This window comes from Alosa pseudoharengus, unplaced genomic scaffold (assembly GCF_046254945.1).
Source record: "Alosa pseudoharengus isolate Yale_2024_CS ecotype anadromous, Long Island Sound unplaced genomic scaffold, YU_APseudo_1.1 YU_APseudo_1.1_scf_14, whole genome shotgun sequence".
Taxonomy (NCBI): Eukaryota; Metazoa; Chordata; class Actinopteri; order Clupeiformes; family Clupeidae; genus Alosa; species Alosa pseudoharengus.
The window spans coordinates 6,862,622-6,884,099 of record NW_027468609.1 but is presented as its reverse complement, the minus strand read 5'-3'; the positions used below and the strand labels follow the sequence as shown (position 1 = coordinate 6,884,099).

At 41.4% G+C, this 21,478-nt stretch overlaps 1 protein-coding gene across 4 annotated transcripts in view; it reads right to left on the bottom strand.

Moving 5' to 3' along the window:
• Positions 1-1,909: 1,909 nt before the first annotated feature.
• The window catches only part of glipr2 (GLI pathogenesis-related 2), a 37,738-nt gene continuing 18,169 nt past the window's right edge, over positions 1,910-21,478 (bottom strand). For 3 of the 4 annotated variants that reach the window (XM_076283622.1, XM_076283623.1, XM_076283624.1), the window contains 12 exons: positions 18,092-18,196; positions 6,942-7,151; positions 6,566-6,643; positions 6,292-6,474; positions 6,047-6,124; positions 5,136-5,345; positions 4,373-4,450; positions 4,094-4,276; positions 3,710-3,787; positions 3,020-3,244; positions 2,566-2,643; positions 1,910-2,390 (listed from right to left, as the gene is read on the bottom strand). In XM_076283622.1, coding sequence (XP_076139737.1) covers positions 2,233-2,390; positions 2,566-2,643; positions 3,020-3,244; positions 3,710-3,787; positions 4,094-4,276; positions 4,373-4,450; positions 5,136-5,345; positions 6,047-6,124; positions 6,292-6,474; positions 6,566-6,643; positions 6,942-7,151; positions 18,092-18,098 — 1,566 coding nt within the window. In that variant the 5' untranslated portion in view covers positions 18,099-18,196 and the 3' untranslated portion in view covers positions 1,910-2,232. The remainder of the gene's footprint in view (positions 2,391-2,565; positions 2,644-3,019; positions 3,245-3,709; positions 3,788-4,093; positions 4,277-4,372; positions 4,451-5,135; positions 5,346-6,046; positions 6,125-6,291; positions 6,475-6,565; positions 6,644-6,941; positions 7,152-18,091; positions 18,197-21,478) is intronic. The other variant, XM_076283625.1, reaches the window with a different exon arrangement.

The following is a 21,478-nucleotide window of genomic DNA, read 5'->3' as shown; positions in this document are numbered from 1 at the left end:
TTATTCTTGAAGTAGAATGTGATTTGTATGCATACTGTAGTGAAAAGAAAATTCACAAGCTGGGTCTATGCAGTGTGTTCCCAACCCACAGCTGTTATGAAATATTTGGATGAGAAACAAAGTGAGCCTATCTCTTTCTTTCTCTCTCTCTTGCTGTCTTCATCCAGAACGTAAGCCCTGGGATTTTTCCCGCCTGTGTTTTCACAGCACTGCTGAAAACAGATAACCAGTCATGCGAGCTAACTGCCTGGCATACCTCAATGGTGCTTTGCCTGGCTGAGGCAGGAGGGGCCAGTTTTTTTTTTTTTTTTAAATACAGAGCTGACATCCAACCAGACCTCAGAATACCTGGAGACCCAATCAGAGACCCACAAGGCAATTTTGACTTCAGAACACAAAAGGCGGCAAGTGTAGGTACCCAAGGGCTCAAATAATTTGTTTTTTCCATGCGCAACATTCTCCGCACTCAGGGCCAGTCACTTGGTTGTTTTTTTTGTTTTTTTTGGAGGGAAAATGTGTACCCCATATTTTCACTCTAATGAAATTTCAATGAGTTGGCATCAGTAGGTAAACTGTGTTTGTTTTACAGCTCAGTCATCCTCACTATCCTATTTCATTGGTTTGACAGAGATGTTCCATCACTGCCAAATACATATGTCATACCATAGAAGATGAAGTCAAGTGATTGAAAATTACAGTATGAAAATGTAGTTAGCATGCAAAAAGGAAATTAAAAAGAAAAACACAAAAAGATCATCCTTCTTATCTGACTTCAATCCTATATCTCTACCACAACACAACCACTTCTGTTTCTGAGACTTGAATTAGCCAGCAGTGTTCTGTTGGTATTTGTAGCTAATGTTCACAGTATAATACTTTTTCTCTTTCGTTATGTTTTAATAATTCCAATGTCTCTCACAAGCAATAACTGTCCATTTCAATCTTCTACATATGGAATAAGAAATCTCAGTCTAAACATTCTCTTTTTCTCGTTTTTTTTTTTATTATTACAGCTCTGGAAAAAAATAAGAGACCACTGCACATTTTTCTGACGTCATCCTACAGTTGCTGAGTAACATTCAAATGAGTTAATGTAAAGTGCTTTGGGTGCTCGCAGGAGTTGAAGAAAGCTCCATACCATTTAGCATTCGCCATGACATCAGAAAAATGTGCATTGGTCTCTTCATTTTTTCCAGTGCTGTATAACATCCACCTGATCCTGTAAGCTATTAAGGATATTTTTTTTTATAAATGTAGTATTGCCATGTGTCTGTGCTACATTGCCTTGTGACAGATTTGACCAATTTACAGTGAGTGAATGTAGACACAGTTTTCACAGTGAGGTGAAGGCTTCTTATATGATAACTTGAGTTTAAATATCCTTTTTGTGTCATATACAATAGAGTAACATGAACCACTTCTAGTTTTGCATTCTAGATAATATCTTTGTTCCTGCTTTCAAATCAGATAAGCCGTTTCAGATTACCTTTTTGTGGTGTTGGAGTTTGTTTGGTGTTTGGATATATGCATAGGCATCTGAGTCAACTAGTGTGATTGTATTTGTGTGTGTGTGTGTGTGTGTGTTTGTGTGCTTATGGATGCAGTGACACAAGTGCTTATACAGTATCTGTGCATGACCATATACCATCAATGAAGCAATACGCCCCAAGAGGCGAAATCTAAGTGATTTTAGAGCAGCTAAGGGCCACTGGGCCAAGAAATAAAACTATTTTACTGAGCACAGCAACTCAGACACAGTTGCAATTTTGTAAGTGTATTCATTCGTGGCACAGTAGCCTATTATAAAATGTAATGGGGTCTTGTTTGCATGCAGCCAATCATAATCAAAGACCAGAGTGATTAAAGATGATACCAAAACTAGATAAAGCATTCCTCAAAAAGTGGCAAATTGTTGCAGAGTGTTGCTTTACTGTAAACTGAGAAAGTGTCTTGTGTGTACTTTAGTGACATCTGCTGGTAGTGGAGGGGAATAGTGATAGATCACTCACAGTTATCGGATCTTTATTTTAAGTATAGATACTCTTTTGATTCTGTGAGGGAAATTTATTGACATGTAGGCAATCTGTAGGAATGCCAAGTATCAAGAAACAAGCATCAAAACGATTTCCAAGGAATTATAACACACAGATCAAATTGGTTTAAATAGAATTAATACAGTATATCTTGTGTCAAACCAATCCAGCTCCTATCTTCATTTCACTTCAACTTCTCTTAACTCTTGGCGCTCACATTGTCCCGGAAATAGCCTGTGTTGCTGACATTCCCTGGAGGCTCAAAAAAGGCCACGCTGAAGAACAGACCAGACCCATTAGTTGCTATGGCAACCCCAACTTTCTCACTGGATTTCCAGACCATCTGTGTGAAGTTACCTAAGAGCAGAAATGTGTAAGGGAGAAAGTCATTTGATACATGATGTTTTAATTGGTCACGTTTTTACAAGTTCCACATGTACATCACAGTGCAAAAGAGCCTATATGTTTTGGACTATATGTATTATCCACATCCATTTACATGAAACATGTGGATGAGGGTAAAGAAGCCTACCTGTCCCTCTTTGGAATCCTGGGGAGGAGAAGTTGTATTTCGAACTCTCTTCGTACCAAGACTTAACAACATCCGAGCCTACATAAGCATACATATGCATTATATCAGTAAATGTCAGAGCAGTCATTTAATACTGCATTGGCACTCCTCATTCTTGGGTGAAAACAAACTAATCAAAAGTCCGCCCCTCCAGATGGCAGATTCACAGATGCTTCTATTTATTACTATTATTACAACTGACAACCGTCCAAATGGGAATACACATTGAATTATGTTTTCATCATTAATATAACATTAATAGATGCACATCCTTATTCTAACTTGATTGACTATGGGCTTGTCTCTATAAGACCTAGTCTGTGTCTATATTCCAAAATGTATACTGCAAAAACATCAACTTATCATCATGAAACATGAACTTCAGCATGTGATTCTGTGATTCAGTTTGACCCACCTTTCGGGGTAGCGACAGAGGATCCAGATTGGTACCACAAGCTCTCTCCATGGCCTTTGCCATGGTTACGAAGCATCTTTGATTTCAGCAGGAAGTCGGCCCACTCCTGAGCTTCCTTAGACAGGGAGGGGCAGAGAGACAAAGGTTTCGCCCTGTGCTGTCTACGGTAGCCGTTCATCGTGTCCAGAGCTGAGAGACTGAACTCTGAATTCTTCCCACCTGCGCCTGGAGGAAGTGAGAGAGAGAAAGAAAGAGAGAGAGAGACAGAGAGAACAGTTACTAATAACTGAAAAACAGAGGTTATGATTTGCCAAGACCAATGCTTGCTTGACCTTGCTTAACAACTGTTAAAGTGAAAGCTCCACAAGTCTGCTGCCTGTCAACTCAGGGCCTCACACTTCAAACATTTAAATAACACAAATAAATGTTTTTGTAATGTTTTCAACAACGTCACATAGTTCAAGAGCCTCTGTTCCCCTTATTGTAAGTCAGTCCGGCATCAAAATGAGTTTGAATCATCTTAAGTTACAAGAACTAGATAGCGTTGCTTTAAGATTTCTACTGAGGCAACAGCATGTGCATTAAATAAATTATTGTATGTTTTTCGCAACATGTATCAGTGTTTGGTTTAACAATGTGCAAGAAGTAGACACTTGAAGCAAATAAAAATGCCAGTGTCCAAATTGTCACCTGTGAGGCTGCTTGAGTTGTGGTCACTCCCTGATTTCCTCAAGGGGAAAATGCCCCGATCATTCCCTCCAGATGCAGCTGCAACACACAATCACCAATGAGACATGTTAACAACCAACCTGCAGCTATCTCACTGGCATTCTATTTCATCTCAAAATTCTGTTGCTCTTACGACCCAAAGGCATGTCATAGAGACTATAGATACTACCCAGGCATGGTCAAGCTGACTAGACACAAAGACACATGTGTTACAGATGAGAAGCTGTCCTCTGTAATGAGTACACATCCTACAAATGGTATAGCTGTCTGAACCAGACTTGCAGCTGCACAAATCTGTTCACCCTTCTGTTCAATCAAGGCACGTTTCTTGACTTTGACACATACCACCAGCGTCAGCATGCTTTCCCACAGAGGAGCCTGCTGGCAAGACGTTTTTCTCAAAGTACCCTGGATTACTGATGTTCCCTGCTGGAAGGTACTGGCAAACCACGAAAGTAGTCTTTCCATCAGTGGCAAGGCCCACTCCCAGCTTTTCAGATCCCTTCCAAACCACTTGGGTGAAGTGTCCTAAAAGTGACACCAGAGGGCAGGCGTGAGTCAGGGACATGTTGAGAATCAGTGGCCTGCTGTATACTGTAAGTCCATTGTGTTAGCAGTGCTCACCTGTGTTGGACTGAAATCCAGGTCTGCTGAAACTGTAATTTTTTATTTCATTGTACCAGCTATCCACTGCCTCTTTCCCTGTGGAAGATCAGTTGACTTTTAGGTTAATATTTCTTTAATAAATTAACAAAACCTGTTTCAACAGTAACCCACTCAAAGCCAGTTCCTTTGTTTCAATGAATTGTTCTATTTGTCAGTATCATATCGTATCCATCAAAAAATCCCCTACTTGCTGTAGCTTTACTTTTGTAGGCATTGTATACCATTTGGAATACATTCACAGGGCATTTAAACCCACACCCTCTGTAGTTTCATTGGGTCTGTAGGACATTATGACTTTTCAGTAACACCCCCCCACCTCAAAGAGCTCACATCTAACCACCAGCACTCTGACCACCTGGCAGGTTTTGCTAGTTTGTGGGTCTTTCACCTACTAGGAATAAGGGAATATGGGAAGATTCCATCTTTATCTTTCACCTCAACTGAAATGCTCCCTCTGCCATGCTTGACAGATGAGGCATGATTAAGCACTCTTTAAACGTCCTCATTTGTTGACATGTCTCACTGATCCAAGTGGCCAATTAAACCTATCCTTTGTTTCTGTTTCTGTTGCCTTAAAAAAATACATTTCATTCAGTGTCTTATTTATTTATTGTGTATTATTTATGAACTGAGGACATGTAAAGGTCTGTTTTTCAAATGTGAAACCTAGTGTAATTCCATATGTGCATTTTTAATACTGAATTGCCACACATGTAAATACCTTTGAGTTGTTTTGGTGCAGAGCTCCAAGCGTAGTACAGGTTCTCCCCGTAGTCTGCCTGACTGTGCTGCATCTTCTTGCTGGCCAGCAGATACTCGGCCCACTTCTGAGCTGACCTGGACAGGTCCTTGTTCAAGGTCAGAGGAGCGGCTCCATGTCGCTGACGGTATGTATTATGGGCCTCCAGGGTCTCCTTCTCAAAAGCGCTGCCTGTTAGACACCGTGTGTGTGTGAGAATAATTTGTTTGAGTGAATAGATAATTAGATAATTACATTCCATTAATATATGACAAAAGATTAAGATCAACCTGTTTTTTTAACAACCAGGGTATTAACACAGTCAACATTTATTTTTATAAGTATGTAATTCATAAAACAACACTGACATGAAAATAAATGTCATTACAATTACTGTAAGACAAGATTACATACTGGACAACATACTGGATTCACATAGTGCCGGGGGGGGGGGGGGGGGGGGTACCCTCCATCACAGGTGCTGAAGGCCACTTACAGAGAGGCTACACATGTAACTGAAGCGTTCCATTCGTGTAGCGTCCCCTGCAACAATCAGCTTCCACTATAATCAATGGAACTGGCTACACCGGATGTGAAATTAGACCTTGTCTTCTTAAACAATTTTTCCGCAACTAGTAGGGAGCGCTTCAGTTGTGGACCCGGTGTAGCCTCCCTGTTAGGCTTAGTTCACACGAGAATGCAACGTTTTGAAAACAATGTTTTTTCTTTGCATTTTCAAAAAGTTTCCCATCCACACCACATTGTTTTCAATAAAGTCTTATCCACACGAAAACGCAGATTGCAAATTTTGTTGCCTTAAGACTTATATTTGAAGGCAACAGCATATCAATTAAATGAATGGATATAATTTTGTCCAGTGTCCAAATGTTCACCTGTGAGGCTGCTTGAGTTGTGGTCACTCCCTGATTGTCTCGAGGGTAAACTGCCCCGATCATTCCCTCCAGATGCAGCTGCAACACACAATCACCACAGACACGTGTGTTGCAGATGAGAAGCTGTCCTCTGTAATGAGTAAGCATCCTACAAATGGTATAGCTGTCTGAACCAGACTTGCAGCTGCACAAATCTGTTCACCCTTCTGTTCAATCAAGGCACGTTTCTTGACTTTGACACATACCACCAGCGTCAGCATGCTTTCCCACAGAGGAGCCTGCTGGCAAGACGTTTTTCTCAAAGTACCCTGGATTACTGATGTTCCCTGCTGGAAGGTACTGGCCAACCACGAAAGTAGTCTTTCCATCAGTGGCAAGGCCCACTCCCAGCTTTTCAGATCCCTTCCAAACCACTTGGGTGAAGTGTCCTAAAAGTGACACCAGAGGGCAGGCGTGAGTCAGGGACATGTTGAGAATCAGTGGCCTGCTGTATAAGTCCAATCTGCTGGCAGTGCTCACCTGTGTTGGACTGAAATCCAGGTTTGCTGAAACTGTAATCTTTTATTTCATTGTACCAGTTATCCACTGCCTCTTTCCCTGCAGAAGATCAGTTGACTTTTAGGTTAATACTTCTTACACCTGCATGTCAAAAGTCAACCACCTGTGAACCAGTCAACCACCTGCTCATCCATCCATACTTTATTGGTAATTTTCACAGTTCTATGAATGAATTCTTCTGACCAATTAAACCTTTCCTTCTGTTGCTGTTTCTATTGCCTCAGAAAATAAATATAATGCATCCAATGTCTTATCATTAATATAAAATGTGAAACCTAGAGTAATTCTATGTGTGCTTTTATGTCATACTGAATTGCCAGCCACACGTGTAGATTACCTTTGAGTTGTTTTGGTGCAGAGCTCCAAGCGTAGTACAGGTTCTCCCCGTAGTCTGCCTGACTGTGCTGCATCTTCTTGCTGGCCAGCAGATACTCGGCCCACTTCTGAGCTGACCTGGACAGGTCCTTGTTCAAGGTCAGAGGAGCGGCTCCATGTCGCTGACGGTATGTATTATGGGCCTCCAGGAACTCCTTCTCAAATGCGCTGCCTGTTAGATACAAAGGAAGATGAGGTGATGAGCTGCTGTGTGTGCATACATGTGTGTGTGTGTATGTGTGTGTGTGTGTGCGTGTGTTTTTTTGGGGGGAGGGCACACTTTTCACACTTTTGTTCGTGAAGACTTTCATAGATAATTGTATTCCAATATGCATGGCAAAATATTAAAATCAACAGGGCCAGCTCTAGGCACCAAAGCATTGTGTCTTCTTGCCCACCCAAACAAAGTCAAGAAGTCAAAGTTTTATTTTTTCAGTTGTGCATCTGCGCAGTGTGCAGTCTCAAACTCAGTTTGGATGTAGATGAGTTGGTGCTGAGTCAAGGTTGCCATGGTCATGGTCACCTCAACAAGCACAGGGGAGGTACAATATACAGTGAACAGAGGGAAGGAATAGTACAATATCGGTATAGTTTGGGGTTAAAGATTTAAGTATAAATATAAATATAGTGCAAGGCAGTTCAGTGCAGTATACATGAGGCAGATGAGCAGAACAGTGTTGACTGACTTTGTTTAGTGTATAGGGCTGGAGGCTATTTCTGAGCGTTCAACAGAGTGACTGCTTGGGGGAAGAAGCTGTCTTTGTATCGGCTGGTTTTGGCAATCAGTGCCCTGTATCGCCTACCAGATGAAAGGAGGCTTATGTGTGTTAGGTACCCCCCGATGCCTTAAAGGAAAATTCTGGCCATTTTTCACATGGATCTCTGTTTCTCAAAGTCACTGAGTGCTGTTGGTACGAGAAAAAACCCCGAAAACAATCAGTGCTACCTAGTCTGAGTTCCTGCAGCCAACAGCTTGAACAGCCAGACAGCTAGAGTGCTATACTATGGGGGGGGGGGGGGTTATGCATGCCCAAATTGAGCAATGTTGCAGGGCAACCACAGAGCCGGTTTATGTAGTCAGATTGTTACTTTACCACATAATTCCATGCGTTCCAGTTGGATGATTAAAGTTCTCAAGACACTTGAGGTTGGTGTGTGTGTGAGCAACCTACACATTACTCATCTTGCACTGGATCATCTACTTCAATCTCAATATTCTGATCACAACAACTCTGGGCAAATTATGGTTTTCATTCATTGTTTTGCACTTTTATGATGTTTTGCACTTTCATGATGTCATCACGTCACCAAAAGTAGATTATTGGTTTTACCAAAAATATTTGGCAGTATTTTTAAACTTCAAAAATATAGTATACTATACTTTAAAGTATTTTGATACAAAATACGAAGCCATTTTCTTCAACAAAATAAAATACAAATGACAACATACTATTTTATATTTTACTCAACATCATTGTATGAGGGCTTTGCCCTTAATGGTTTTTCGAGTTTAAATAAATCAAATCAATTTGATTTTATATATTATCTATAACTATAATGTCAGCTTAGACTATGGTGACATTGTGTATATGAATGCAGCCCCTTCCACACTGAAACTAGAATGTAATGCCAGAGGAATTACAATAGTGGATGGAAAGCTGCTGGCTTAATGTTGGTGGGGAAATTCCTTTAAAAAAAAACATTAAATCACTTAATCTTTGAGTTCATACAAACCCTCATAACAAAAGACCTTGTGTGTCAAGGCGTTCTTGAGATATAACACTCAAGGTGTTTTTGACCTTGACATTTGACCTTTGACCTCCAACATCAATTCACTTCATCTTTGAGTCCATACAAACACTCATACCAAATTTCAGGCATGTATGTCAAGGCATTCTTGAGATATCGCACTCAGAGTGTTCATTGACTTGACCTTTGACCTTTGACCTCCAACATCAACTCACTTCATCTTTGAGTCCATACAAACACTTGTACCAGAGACGGTTGATAAAGCGAGACGATTCATAAGAGGGTAAATTCTGGCACGTTGTGACGTGGGGTTCGAAGCTGTCAAGCCCATTTAGGAGTCTAGCGGGAGGTCCAGTGTCTATGTATTCCTATGGGAGAAATTGACATTTTCTCAGAATATGACCAATCCCTTAAAGGAACACGCCACCCAAAATCAGTAGTGGTATATGTTCTTACCGTAACTTTCACGAGTTGAGTCGTACCTCTCCCGCGTCGGTAGGTGCACTCAAACGCTCTGTCGCGCGGCGCGAATGTGTTAGCATGTTGCTATGCTAGCGGGCTCTGCCGTGGCCGTAGAGAGAGGCACATAGCAGTATTCAAACACCTCCACGTTTTACCTACTTAAATACAGTTGCACGAGTAGTTGATGAAAAATGTTAGGGCACACAACATGAAACGTAACGATTTTCCAAGCGAATAAACATGAGAACTACAATGTGTGGCGCAATAGCACTTGGGAGTACTTCGACCTAGCGTGGTAATATTATTAACACCTAATTGTAGATCCTATCCACCACAGAGTTTAGAATCCATGCTGGATCGACCCTCAGCCTCTCCCTCCCCTCTGAGCGAGAGAGGCACACACACTAGAGATGCGCTGATGGGCTATTATTTCAACCATAACTGCATAGCAAAAGGTATCATCCATCAGCCATCCATCAGCACTAAAGTTTGTTGACCAATTTTCAAAACTGCACCCGCCATCCGCTGGTTGTTTTAATGTAGGCTATATGGGTGATGCAGCGCTGCTGACGTGAGGCTAGAAAGCCTGATCTAATGCAGCAAATATATTAAAAGGCAAAAGTCGTACATTAGCTAGGCCTATCCCCAGAATATCAGCAGCAAACTCAGTCTCTGTCGCGCAAAACAGTCTCCAAATAAAACGCACATCGGCCTGTTGCCTATTCTGCCAGCTTGTGACAATATATCGTCCAAAATGCTTGATTGCATTGCATTCTCCACATTTTTAGCTACATTTTCATGTACCACATCAGCATTTTTGTTCAGTGAATCTTTTGTAAATTGCTTTACAATTACCGTCGGGCCTATAGGCCTATTGCCTGGCTTGCCTCAGCTTCGGTCATGTCCTTTTACAATTTTATCATTGTAATAAAAAACGCAATTTGCCACATAATTTCAGCATGCTCCTGGCCTACTAATTAATGTAGGCTACTTTATTTTTTGCAAAAAGAAAGAAATCCTTGATAAAATAACAAGTCATTCACATTATAGGCTACTTTACACACTGTTATGTCAGGTTGACTGATAAGCCTGTTCTGAAGACTCCCATTCATTTTGACTGCACGAGCGCGTCTTTTTCAGACTGACATCGCAATTCATTTTATAGCCTAGCAGGCCATCGGACAAATATGACGCCTCGATATTAAAGAAACTCCGACTCCATTCATTCTGAAAGTCCACTGCACAACAATGCAACGTGCATGTTCACATTTTTAGTAACAACCGCCAAACTTGCTTGCTTGCCTTACACATCTAAGTTTTCCGACTATTTTTCTTCTTTTTCCGCTGTGGATGTTATAGTGAGTTTGTAGAAGTTTTAGCTCTTACGTTCTGAACATCTCGCACTGCCATCGCCCGATGTCATTTCTTAGTCATAGGCCTATCACTCTCTGTCTCTCTTTTAAATGCCTATTCCCTGAATGGTAGGCTACAATTATGTGTTTTATATATAGGCTAATATCTAAGCAAAATAACCCAGGCAGTCTCATCTAGGATATAACACAGGTTGAAGTTGGTTCTATTTAGGGAGGTGAACATCTGTAGATGACTCAGAAATGACATCGGAAGACAAGGAGTGAATATGGCAAGAGGCAAGCCGAAGTCTGCTGACAAGGGCCCGACGGTAATTGTAAAGCAATTTACAAAAGATTCACTGAACAAAAATGCTGATGTGGTACATGAAAATGTAGCTAAAAATGTGGAGAATGCAATGCAATCAAGCATTTTGGACGATATATTGTCACAAGCTGGCAGAATAGGCAACAGGCCGATGTGCGTTTTATTTGGAGACTGTTTTGCGCGACAGAGACTGAGTTTGCTGCTGATATTCTGGGGATAGGCCTAGCCAATGTACGACTTTTGCCTTTTAATATATTTGCTGCATTAGATCAGTCTTTCTAGAACAGGCAAGGGCTTTCTAGCCTCACGTCAGCAGCGCTGCATCACCCATATAGCCTACATTAAAACAACCAGCGGATGGCGGGTGCAGTTTTGAAAATTGGTCAACAAACTTTAGTGCTGATGGATGGCTGATGGATGATAAGTTTTGCTATGCAGTTATGGTTGAAATAATAGCCCATCAGCGCATCTCTAGTGTGTGTGCCTCTCTCGCTCAGAGGGGAGGGAGAGGCTGAGGGTCGATCCAGCATGGATTCTAAACTCTGTGGTGGATAGGATCTACAGGTGTTAATAATATTACCACTCTAGGTCGAAGTACTCCCAAGTGCTATTGCGCCACACATTGTAGTTCTCATGTTTATTCGCTTGGAAAATCGTCACGTTTCATGTTGTGTGCCCTAACATTTTTCATCAACTACTCGTGCAACTGTATTTAAGTAGGTAAAACGTGGAGGTGTTTGAATACTGCTATGTGCCTCTCTCTATGGCCACGGCAGAGCCCGCTAGCATAGCAACATGCTAACACATTCGCGCCGCGCGACAGCACGTTTGAGTGCACCTACCGACGCGGGAGAGGTACGACTCAACTCGTGAAAGTTACGGTAAGAACATATATCACTACTGATTTTGGGTGGCGTGTTCCTTTAACCCTACATTCAGTGATCTAAGTTTTGAACCCATTTTCTACAAGCCACATGTCTCCCTAACATTCCGACATTGAAATTGTATTTTCCAACGAAACAAATAAAGACAAAAATAGCTTTGTTCGTGATCTGTCACTGTCTCCTCAAAGCTCTGGTGAACAGCCACTTGTTCTCAGAGGCTCTAGACTCAGAGATGGATGATAAACTAACCTAACATATTTTTTGCTAGAACTAGTAGACTACCACAAAGTTGCTAAACGTATGTTATTTCAGGTTTGTTTGCAACAATATAAGTTTAACCAAAGTCCTTAGCTGCTAGCTAGCTAGCGAACATTCCCATTCACTTTCCGTTTACTGTGCTAACGTTAGCTAGCTAGCTAGCTAGCTCGGTTAAGGGGCAAAATGAAATTATTAATTCCGTGTCCGAAAGAGTGTTTCATTGGCATCACACACAAACAATGACTGTAAAATAGTATACAAAATTATATTTATATGTTATTATTGCTTATTCAGAGAAAAGTTTATTTAGCCTATTTAGGAGTCCGGAACTAGTGCCATTTCGTTCCATTGGTGAATCGTCATCTTAGTTAACTATAGAATCTTTGCTTGTACCAAATTTGAAGCATATGCGTCAAACCGTTCTGGAGATATAATGCTCAAAGCATGAGATATGGCTGTGACTTTTATTTTGACACACAGGAAACACTTAAACAGGATGTGTAGTTTTAGGGAGCACCAGATTGTATGCATTAGAAGCTGAGACGGTTGAATTCACAGGTGACACCTGTGCCAGTGTTCTAATTTGCCCGGGAACTACTCTGGGAGCTTAACGAGCGCAGCTGGCTTTAGGCCATTATGACATCACAGCCTATGTCTATGGGGGGAAAATGAGCTTTTTACCATTTTTAATCCCCTATTTCTCAAAAAGTATAATTCTTTTTTAAAATCTGAAAAAATAACTCTCTTGCCCCACTCCAGACCTACAAAACGGTTATTTCAACATGTCTGTACGTTAAGCGGTTAGAGTCGCATTCATTCTTGAAAAGGTAAAAAGAAAAGGTTATAAGAAGAAGAAGAAGCCAGGAGATTTCAAGATAGTGGATTCCATCCACTATAATCACTTGATGCAGTTTACCTCAGTTCACTACGTTTTATGCCTGGGGATGGGTTTAGAACTCATCACTGTAAACTATACCAAAATGTAGGATGGTCTTCCCTGATAGGAGGGAAAGCCTTTTTGTTTATAAGGCATTACTGGAAAAGTTACCTTTTTACCTAACTTCTCTTCTGAATGTGAAATCAATCTGACACAATTCCTTCATGATGATGAAATACATGTATCAGAAATACTGCCTGTCCTTGGCTGTTGGCTGCAGCAACTCAAGCTAGGTAGTATCGATTTTTCTGTGTTTGTGTTTTGTGTTTATGTCAATTTTCCATTTTGCCATGTTGCCCACTCACAATTTCTATCAGCCCACCCAAATGTAGTAGGCAAGAACCGGCCCTGAAAATCAACCTGTTTCTGTTTTAGCTGCCAGGGCATTAACAAAGTCAACAGTAGTTTTGTTACTATTGTTAGATTTTAGTGGTTTTCTGTATGTCTTTGTTTAATACTGCCGAAACTGCGGGGACAGGACGTTTATTGTAAGCAGACAGAATGTTGTCACCTTACAATAGCAAATGGTGTACCTAACTAATTGTTCCCCCACAAGAGACATCTCAATTGAATAAGGCTATATCACTGTATCAGCCTGTTTCCCCCCCTCCAATTTGACCCCAGACGTGAATGTATATTCTGGTATTATAATTAGCCAGGAGTTTCCCAGATCTTTGCTTCAGTTTCTTACCTTGGCTTCACCTTGCAACACTGTGCTGTGCTGTGCATACAACAGGGTTACCAGAACTCTGTTGTTACATCCAGAATAAAGAACTATTCTTTCGCAAGCCAGCATCAAGTTTTTACCTGCTCTTAACTACACTGGAATCTACTCGGTCAACTGTGTCTCCATTTGGAATTAAGAAGACAATTTCAATAGCATTCTTCAGTTGGTGTTGTCCACCCACTTGTACGTGAAATAAGGAAAAAACAAGATTCATCCTGAAGAGGACAACAGCCTGTTTCAACGGTGAGTCGTTTTTAATTATTCACGCTACAAAAAAGAACAGAAATGTGCTGTTTTTGGGTTACAGTTTGACTAGAGTACCAGTGTGTTGAGCAAGAAAAAGTTTTGCCTGCAGCTGTCTAGAAGCCAACAGTCCTGCATGTTTTGTGTGTATACAACTATTTTGACGTCGTAGGCCTATTTACGCATTTTGAGCTTTGCATTCTGTATTTTTCATTTTGTGGATGTTTTGAGATAGATTTTTTATCTCTTGGCTAATTTAGTAGTGGTGACTGACTAAATTAGAGGCTAACTGTAGCTTAAGGCTAAGTTAGAGTTTGTAGCTACTGTTTTATGTGCTTGTTAGTATTTCCCTGCTGCGCTGTAAGACAGCGTTTCAAGTCTTACGGCTCCCACACACAGCTGCGTTCCGTCAATGCATGCCAGTGGGTGTTCCCGACGGTAGCTATGCAAAGGACTTGAAGTAAAACCGTAATGTGATTGGTTGGTGCCGTCCGTAGATTGGCTTGATTGGCCGGTGCCGTCTGTCGGTGCAGCAACAGCTGAATTCCTCAACGCTAGCGGCGGGAGAAACGCGATGCGACGGACCCACAATTCAGTTCGGCAACGGATCACGTGAGCCCATGTAAAGTGAATGGGATGCGTCTCCAGCAACGCGAAGCACGCAGCTGTGTGTGGGAGCCGTTATTCTGTAGTTCTATGGTGCAGGGTGTGAGGCTGCAACAAAGAATGACTGGGTTTGGTGTGGTGCATAGTTGAGGCTAGGCAGGCATATTGTTTCGCTGCGAGGCAGGAGAAATTTGATAGTGCACGATTTTTATGTGCTTGTTAATATTTTGCGCTGGGCTGTAAGACTGCGTACAAGTCTTATCCTGAATGGATTTGGTGTGGCGTCAGCCGAGGCTGGACGGGCATATTGTACGCAGCAAGACAGGAGAAATTTAATAGTGCACGGGCTAACTATAGCGGTCGCTACGTTAGAGGCTATCATTAGGAATGTTCATTCTATGATAGAGTTTTGTAGTTACTGTTTTATCCACATAGTGTTTTCGGAGTCTTTGATGCGCCTGATAATATTTCTCGCTGGGCTGTAACCTGCGTGCGCTTTACAGCACTAATCAGACAGGAGATTATTGATCAGGGCACAGCGTTTTGAATTGCCTGAGGGAATCAAGCGCAGTTTCCAGACTGGCAGAGAATGCAGCTCTGTTTGAAGTGTGAAATGTAATTTCTGTTATACGCGTCACAAGTTGAAAACAAATTGTTTTAGTGTTGACATCTTAAGGGTAAGCAGTGATGCTTGAAGTAGGCTACGTAGCCTACCAGTAACATCTTGTTGGATATCTAGCTTTTCATTTTAACATCTAACATAACTAACACAATGTTCAGTAAAAGGAACAGGGCCCGTGCCGGCCAGATCCCTACAACTGAGAAAGGTGGGATGGCACCGCCCCAAGTTAGTGAAGATGAAATAGTTACAACGGTGAGAGATTTTTTGAACGGTCATCTCAGGATGGAGGAGACCGAGAAAAGGATTGAAATGAAATATGGCATTGTGAATGATTATGATAATGTGTGGCCTATGGCTGATTTGCAGCAAGCATGGGGGAAAATGCAACGTCTATCCGATAGAAATAAGCTGCCATTGTCTTTAGTCATCTTGAATCAAGCCATGCTTAGGCGCGAGGCTGCCGAGAAGAAGGAGGCGGCAGAAAGGGTTGATGCGCTCAAGAGAGAATTGTCTGAGCTTAAGGCTGAAATATCTGCTTAAGCAGAGAAGGAGAAGTCGCTAAAGGTGGAGAAGGCTCAGGATGAAATAAGGAGTGCCCAATGTGCGAGATCTGAGCCGATGCCAACTTGTTTAAATGAACAAATTCTGCCGGTTACAAACCACATCCAATCTGTTTGTGATGTTGAAGGTGAGGAAATTATCTTTAACAAGATACAACATGTGACCACTTCTGTTGAGCCTGCTAAAATGTGGATTGGGCATGCCAGACGCTACCTAAAATGGATAGCCTGGGTTTTACTGCAGCTGTTTGTGCAGAGGTTGGCAGGGTGCTGGGCACCCAATGGCCGTTCCACGGTTTTCATTACCCACAATCCTTTAAAGGAGTGGAAAGGATGAATCCTTTTTTGAAGGAAAGTTATGATAAAGGCCGCCAGGAAGGTTTTCCTTGGTTTGTGCCACTGCCACCGGCCGTGTGCGGTGTGAGTCCTACCAACAACAAAGAGACAGGGCTTGGCCCGCTTGTTGTGACTGGAAAACCTATGTCTGCACTTGTTTTGTGTACTGCGATTGTACATTTGGGATCAGATGCTTTGAGTGCATATTGTTCTGAATTGGCTGAAACATTCAAAACAGCAGGCCATCAGTTGACAATGAAGTGTCACAAGCATCTTGACGGGGGACACTCCCTACCTGGCCATTGGGCGATGATTAATGACCCACTTAGTGTAGTCTTTGAAGCTAATTGGGAAGGGCCATTCCACACGTTGTTAGCAACTGATGCAGTCTCAGACGACTATGGCTAAACCTTGAGTCCTGTCCTAGAAATTACATGATACTGAACCTTAGGCTATTTGATGAAATTATATGACCCTTTTATAATTTGATAGATTCTTGTTTTCAACTTAATTTGCATGCTTTTTTCCAATTTTCTGTGAGCATTAGTATACTGCCGCTCTTTTTTGTTTGTCATTTCAGAAACTACTGTCCGTGACCACAACCCCTAACAGCCGTTTGACAACGACACCAGCAGTGATCATATCGACATGGGAGTGACCCCAGGATGCACAGAGTGGATGACAACCGTGATCCTGACAATGATGGTTTTCATATCAGACGTACTCCCACTGCCGGACTACAACCAGATGTTGGCTGTCAAGATGGCCATGAATGGGACTATATTTGTTTGCGGGAAACATGCATGTTTGCCCTCAAACAGGGAAGGGAGTTGTTATGCCACTCCGACCCAACATTTCTTAACGGATACAGAGTTACCTTCTGTTATGGACAAGATTGCCAATGATACTATAGAAGCCCTATCCGCAATTAATGAAGAATTATATGCCATTCACAAAGTAGCCTTACAGAGTAAAATGGCTCTGGACATTATACTGGCGGATAAGGGTAGCACATGTGAAATTCTGACACAAGAGTGTTGTTTATTGGGAATCATTCAGATTTTAATGGCTACCTTTGTTCCTACTCTGTCCATTTATGCAATTTTCAGGATTTGAATATCAGTTACCTGACTACAAGAACACCACACATAGCCCCAGTTAGAATTAGCTGACTGACATTAAGGTGATAACTGAAAACTCAGTAAAATATGAGTAGAAAGGATGCAAGTTGCCCCTCTGGCTTGTGGAATGCAAGTGCCGCTGCAATTTGCAGGGTAGTAGGTGAATTTTTACCTCATTTTTTTTCCCCCTCTGCAATTGGTAAAATCAGAGGTTGTTTTACAAATAGGTTTTTCACGCCTACCAATGAGTTCAGGAACTTGGCATCCTAATTGTAAAAGACACTACACTATAGAAACATTTTTGGTATTTTTGTAGCTCCTTACACTTGAGATTATGATTTACTTTACCACTACACTAAAGGAAAGGTTTGATTGATAACAATCTAAGCTTTGTTTGAGTTGTTTTATCGCTTGGCGATTATAAACATTTTTAGAGTTTAAAGACTCTTGCTTTTGAGAGATTTTCTTGACCACTACACTATAGGAATGATTTGATTGTTTACGATCTAAGCGTAATTTGAGTTTGTTTGATAAACATTTTTAGTTTTTTCTTGACCACTACACTACAGGAAATGTTTGATTGTTAACAATCATTTGGATTTGTTTGTATTTACTTTTATTGTGATCATATATGTAGTTGATTTATGCAATTTAGAAAACAACACAGACATGGAAATAAATGGGCTACACTTTACTGGAAGGTATCTATCTACATACCGTGATATAACATTAGGGTTATGTCATTCGGTTTTTGTCATGACAAGTTAGGGTTAGTGTTAGGGTTATGACAGTGTCATGTCATTCTTATGTAGCCTTCAGGTAAAGCGTTACTGATAAATGTCATTATAAGACAACATGACAAGTGCATTGCACCTTGTGGAAACTTTTTTTTGTGGGGAAATGAGAGAAAAAATACAGTACAATACTGACCTGCCATTATTCTTGCTTAACCGGCCTTGTCACTTCAGGGCGGAGAAACGTTCAGAAACACACTTCAGTTGATGACACTGTAACCTGCATGAACACTGGAAACCACTGTATAAAAGGCAGAGTTTAAACAGAAGCATGCTCCACCCTGACTCATGATCTCAAGAAAAAAACATTTGTATGGGAAGGTGGAGACACCTGACAACTTGACAACTGAAAAACAACCATTTACTATTTTGCATGTACCAATGAAAGACAAAAAGGAGACAAATGTTAGACTTTACTACTTTAATACAAGTGCATTTCATAGCACTGCACTTTATATATTATTCAAATCACAATAACGATCATACAATTACAGGTTAACCCATGTTTGAGTAGACAAGGACATTTCACTTTATATACAAGGGCAACATGAAGCTTAACATTTACTTTACACTAATTTAATTTGAATGATTCTATTGCAGAAAGCCATGGCTGTCTATTCCATGCAGACTCTGCATCTATGTCTGATGAGCCTTCATTCACTTAAAGGCCAATCATGGAGGCTGAGTGTCTCTATGTGGACATTTTATTGTTTGTGTTGTACAGGACTCAACCACTGATCACATCTGTGGCATTTCCCTGCACGACATTTCAGGTCCCTCTGGTCTATTCTGACTTGTGGAAATACGACTTAATTGTAAATCATCATGAGGTCTAAATTAAACAAATTAAGCGTTTCAAATTAAACTAGAGTGAGTGGCTAGCAGTTGTCTGGATGCATTCTTTAGACTGAGCGGTGGGCATTATGCAATAGCTGGTCCTTCATATTTGGAATATTGCACAGTGATATTGTCTGTATCTTTCCTAACTTCAAAAACTGCAAAAGCAACAGAGCAAAGCAGCTACATATCCAGACCTCCTCCAACAGGTAATTAACGTTATACAGTCAATGGTAATTAACACCATTTTTTTTATCCCAACTTGTTCAAGCCACGCATGTATCTCCATTAGTTCTCACTTCACTGAAATGCGCATGCGTCTGGTGAAACCAGACAGTTTAAAGAGCCAGCTGAGTACAGATAAGTGTTTTGCCTCACCTAATCTGTCACCATCACAATGACAATGAGAGCTGCCTCTGTAAGGTGCACATACATGTATGCATCAGCATGTTCCTGCATGCAAACCTGCATGAGAGCCATGCAGGGCAGAGTGTAAACAGAGGATGCTCCACCTTGTTCGTTCTCATGTTGGTAACAAAGGTGTTTGTCGCCTGTCTGCTGGGAAGTTTAATAAGCTGGCCAATCGCATCGCTCCATTTATCATCCACCAGAACACACACAGCACACCTGTTGGTATAGCTGAGAGACTAGCTTAGCCTACTTGCTTATTAGGCTACTTAGCTAAGTTATAGCTAAGCCTATAGCTAAGTGACTCGGTGCTGCGAGGGCAGCAATATTGGTGCGATACAAAGTAAAGACATTTTTCTAAACACAGCATGGTAAGAACGAGTTGTGCGTACAGAAGTCCTCAATTAAATTTGTATTGAGTCTTCACACCTGCCTCATACCAAAAAGTATGAACCAAAAACCTGTAAATATGACGTGTCAATAAAAGTTTTGAAATAACTATTTGTGTATGTATAATGTCTCACTGTGATAATTTGTGTATTTAGAGCGAGAGGTAGCCTAGGTTATTCCTTCAATTATTATTATAATAATGCATTATCCGGTGTTGACAGGCGAGTTTCGAGATTTGAGTTCAGCATTGTTCAGGAGTAGGCTAGGTGATAATTGCAGGGAGAGGTAGGCTACATTCCCTTTATTATTATAATCACTATTGATAACGCATTATATACGGAACAGGCGAGAATGCATCTCGACCAGCAAGTGTTACTGGGTTTCGCCTGAGCGTTGTAGATAGATACCTTTATATGGCTCTGGGTTTCGCGATTTGATTTCAGCATTGTTCAGTAATAGGTGCTAGGCTACGCTCATTTTTAAAAGGTGCATTTAATCCGAAGTCATGTCAGCTCTCTATGCAGGGAGTAGCACTAGGGCTGTCACTTTTTATTCGAACATGAAGTGAAATATCCGTAGTCAAACTATAAATAAACTATTCGGTTTTTAATGCTGTGTAGCGCATTTCTACAGTCTATGATTAGTTTTATTTTATTGTTTGCCATCTCATTCAGTGCTATATGATCCAGGGCTCATGACCAAATCAAGCCAATATAATAGCCAGTAGCCACAATGGTGAGACACGCCGCTCCGTCTGGCATCATGTTTTTGTTTGTTTTTATGTAATGTTCGTAATTTTATGTAATGTCTAGGGATGCACCGAATCCAGATTTTTGGGGTTCGGCCGAATACCGAATCCACTGGTTAAGATTCTGCCGAATCCGAAACCGAATACCGAATCCTACTCCATCCTCAGTCCATTAACACAGTAAACACATTTATGAAGTAAATAACATCCACAGCAGTGTATATTTAATTTTATTTTATTTTAACTGCAAATTGAACATGTAGCTCGACTAGAATCACCTTCTTTGGACTGAAAGTACTGCCAAACAACACTTTTTCTGCTCACGAGTTCCATTTTCACTTTCTCACTCACACAGCCTGAGCTACTGCATTCGAACGGGCCACCTACGTAAACACCTTCCTATAATCAAAGGCGGCGTCATGACGTCGACCAGTGTAGCGCGCATAGTGTAAGCGTAGGGTTCGGTTTGGTGGGGAAAAATTCTAAGGTTCGGCAGAAACCGAACCCCGTCAAAAAATCCAATATTCGGCCGAATCCGAAACCGAATCCTGGATTCGGTGCATCCCTAGTAATGTCATGTTTATTTTTTGTATTGGTTTGTCTAGTTAAACGTTTTCCCTATTTATTTACGCTATTTGACATTTGTCCATTGGGAGCTTGCTATGGCTAGCTTTTGCCCTAGCTGGGCATCGGACATCCTTCCATCTATCCGTGAGTGGTGCAGCACTTCACTGTCTGGTCGAGGGGATCTCTCGGGACAGCTGGACCTAGGCTACTCTGCGAAAGATCTGCCGTGGCCGCCGAGCTGTTGCTGACCTGCGAGCTGCCATGCCAACTGCAGACTAACGTTAACGGTGAAGAGCTGCATTCTCACGGAGCAACAAAGTCGCTGTTAAGTCCACCGAATTGCGGATCTACACGATCGCTCAGTACTTTGGACTGTGCTTCCATCATCTCCAGACTGCAGTCTAGCAGGTCTAGCTTCTGACGTTAACGTTATCTCCAGACTGCCAGTGAATTCACCGGGTTGGTCAGTTGCTAAAGAACTTTGTTGGCATTGCATCGGTTGTAAAGACACAGCTCTGTGCGCAGTTTTCACGGATCATCATTGCCCTTGGACATTTTCAGCTGGTTTGGAAA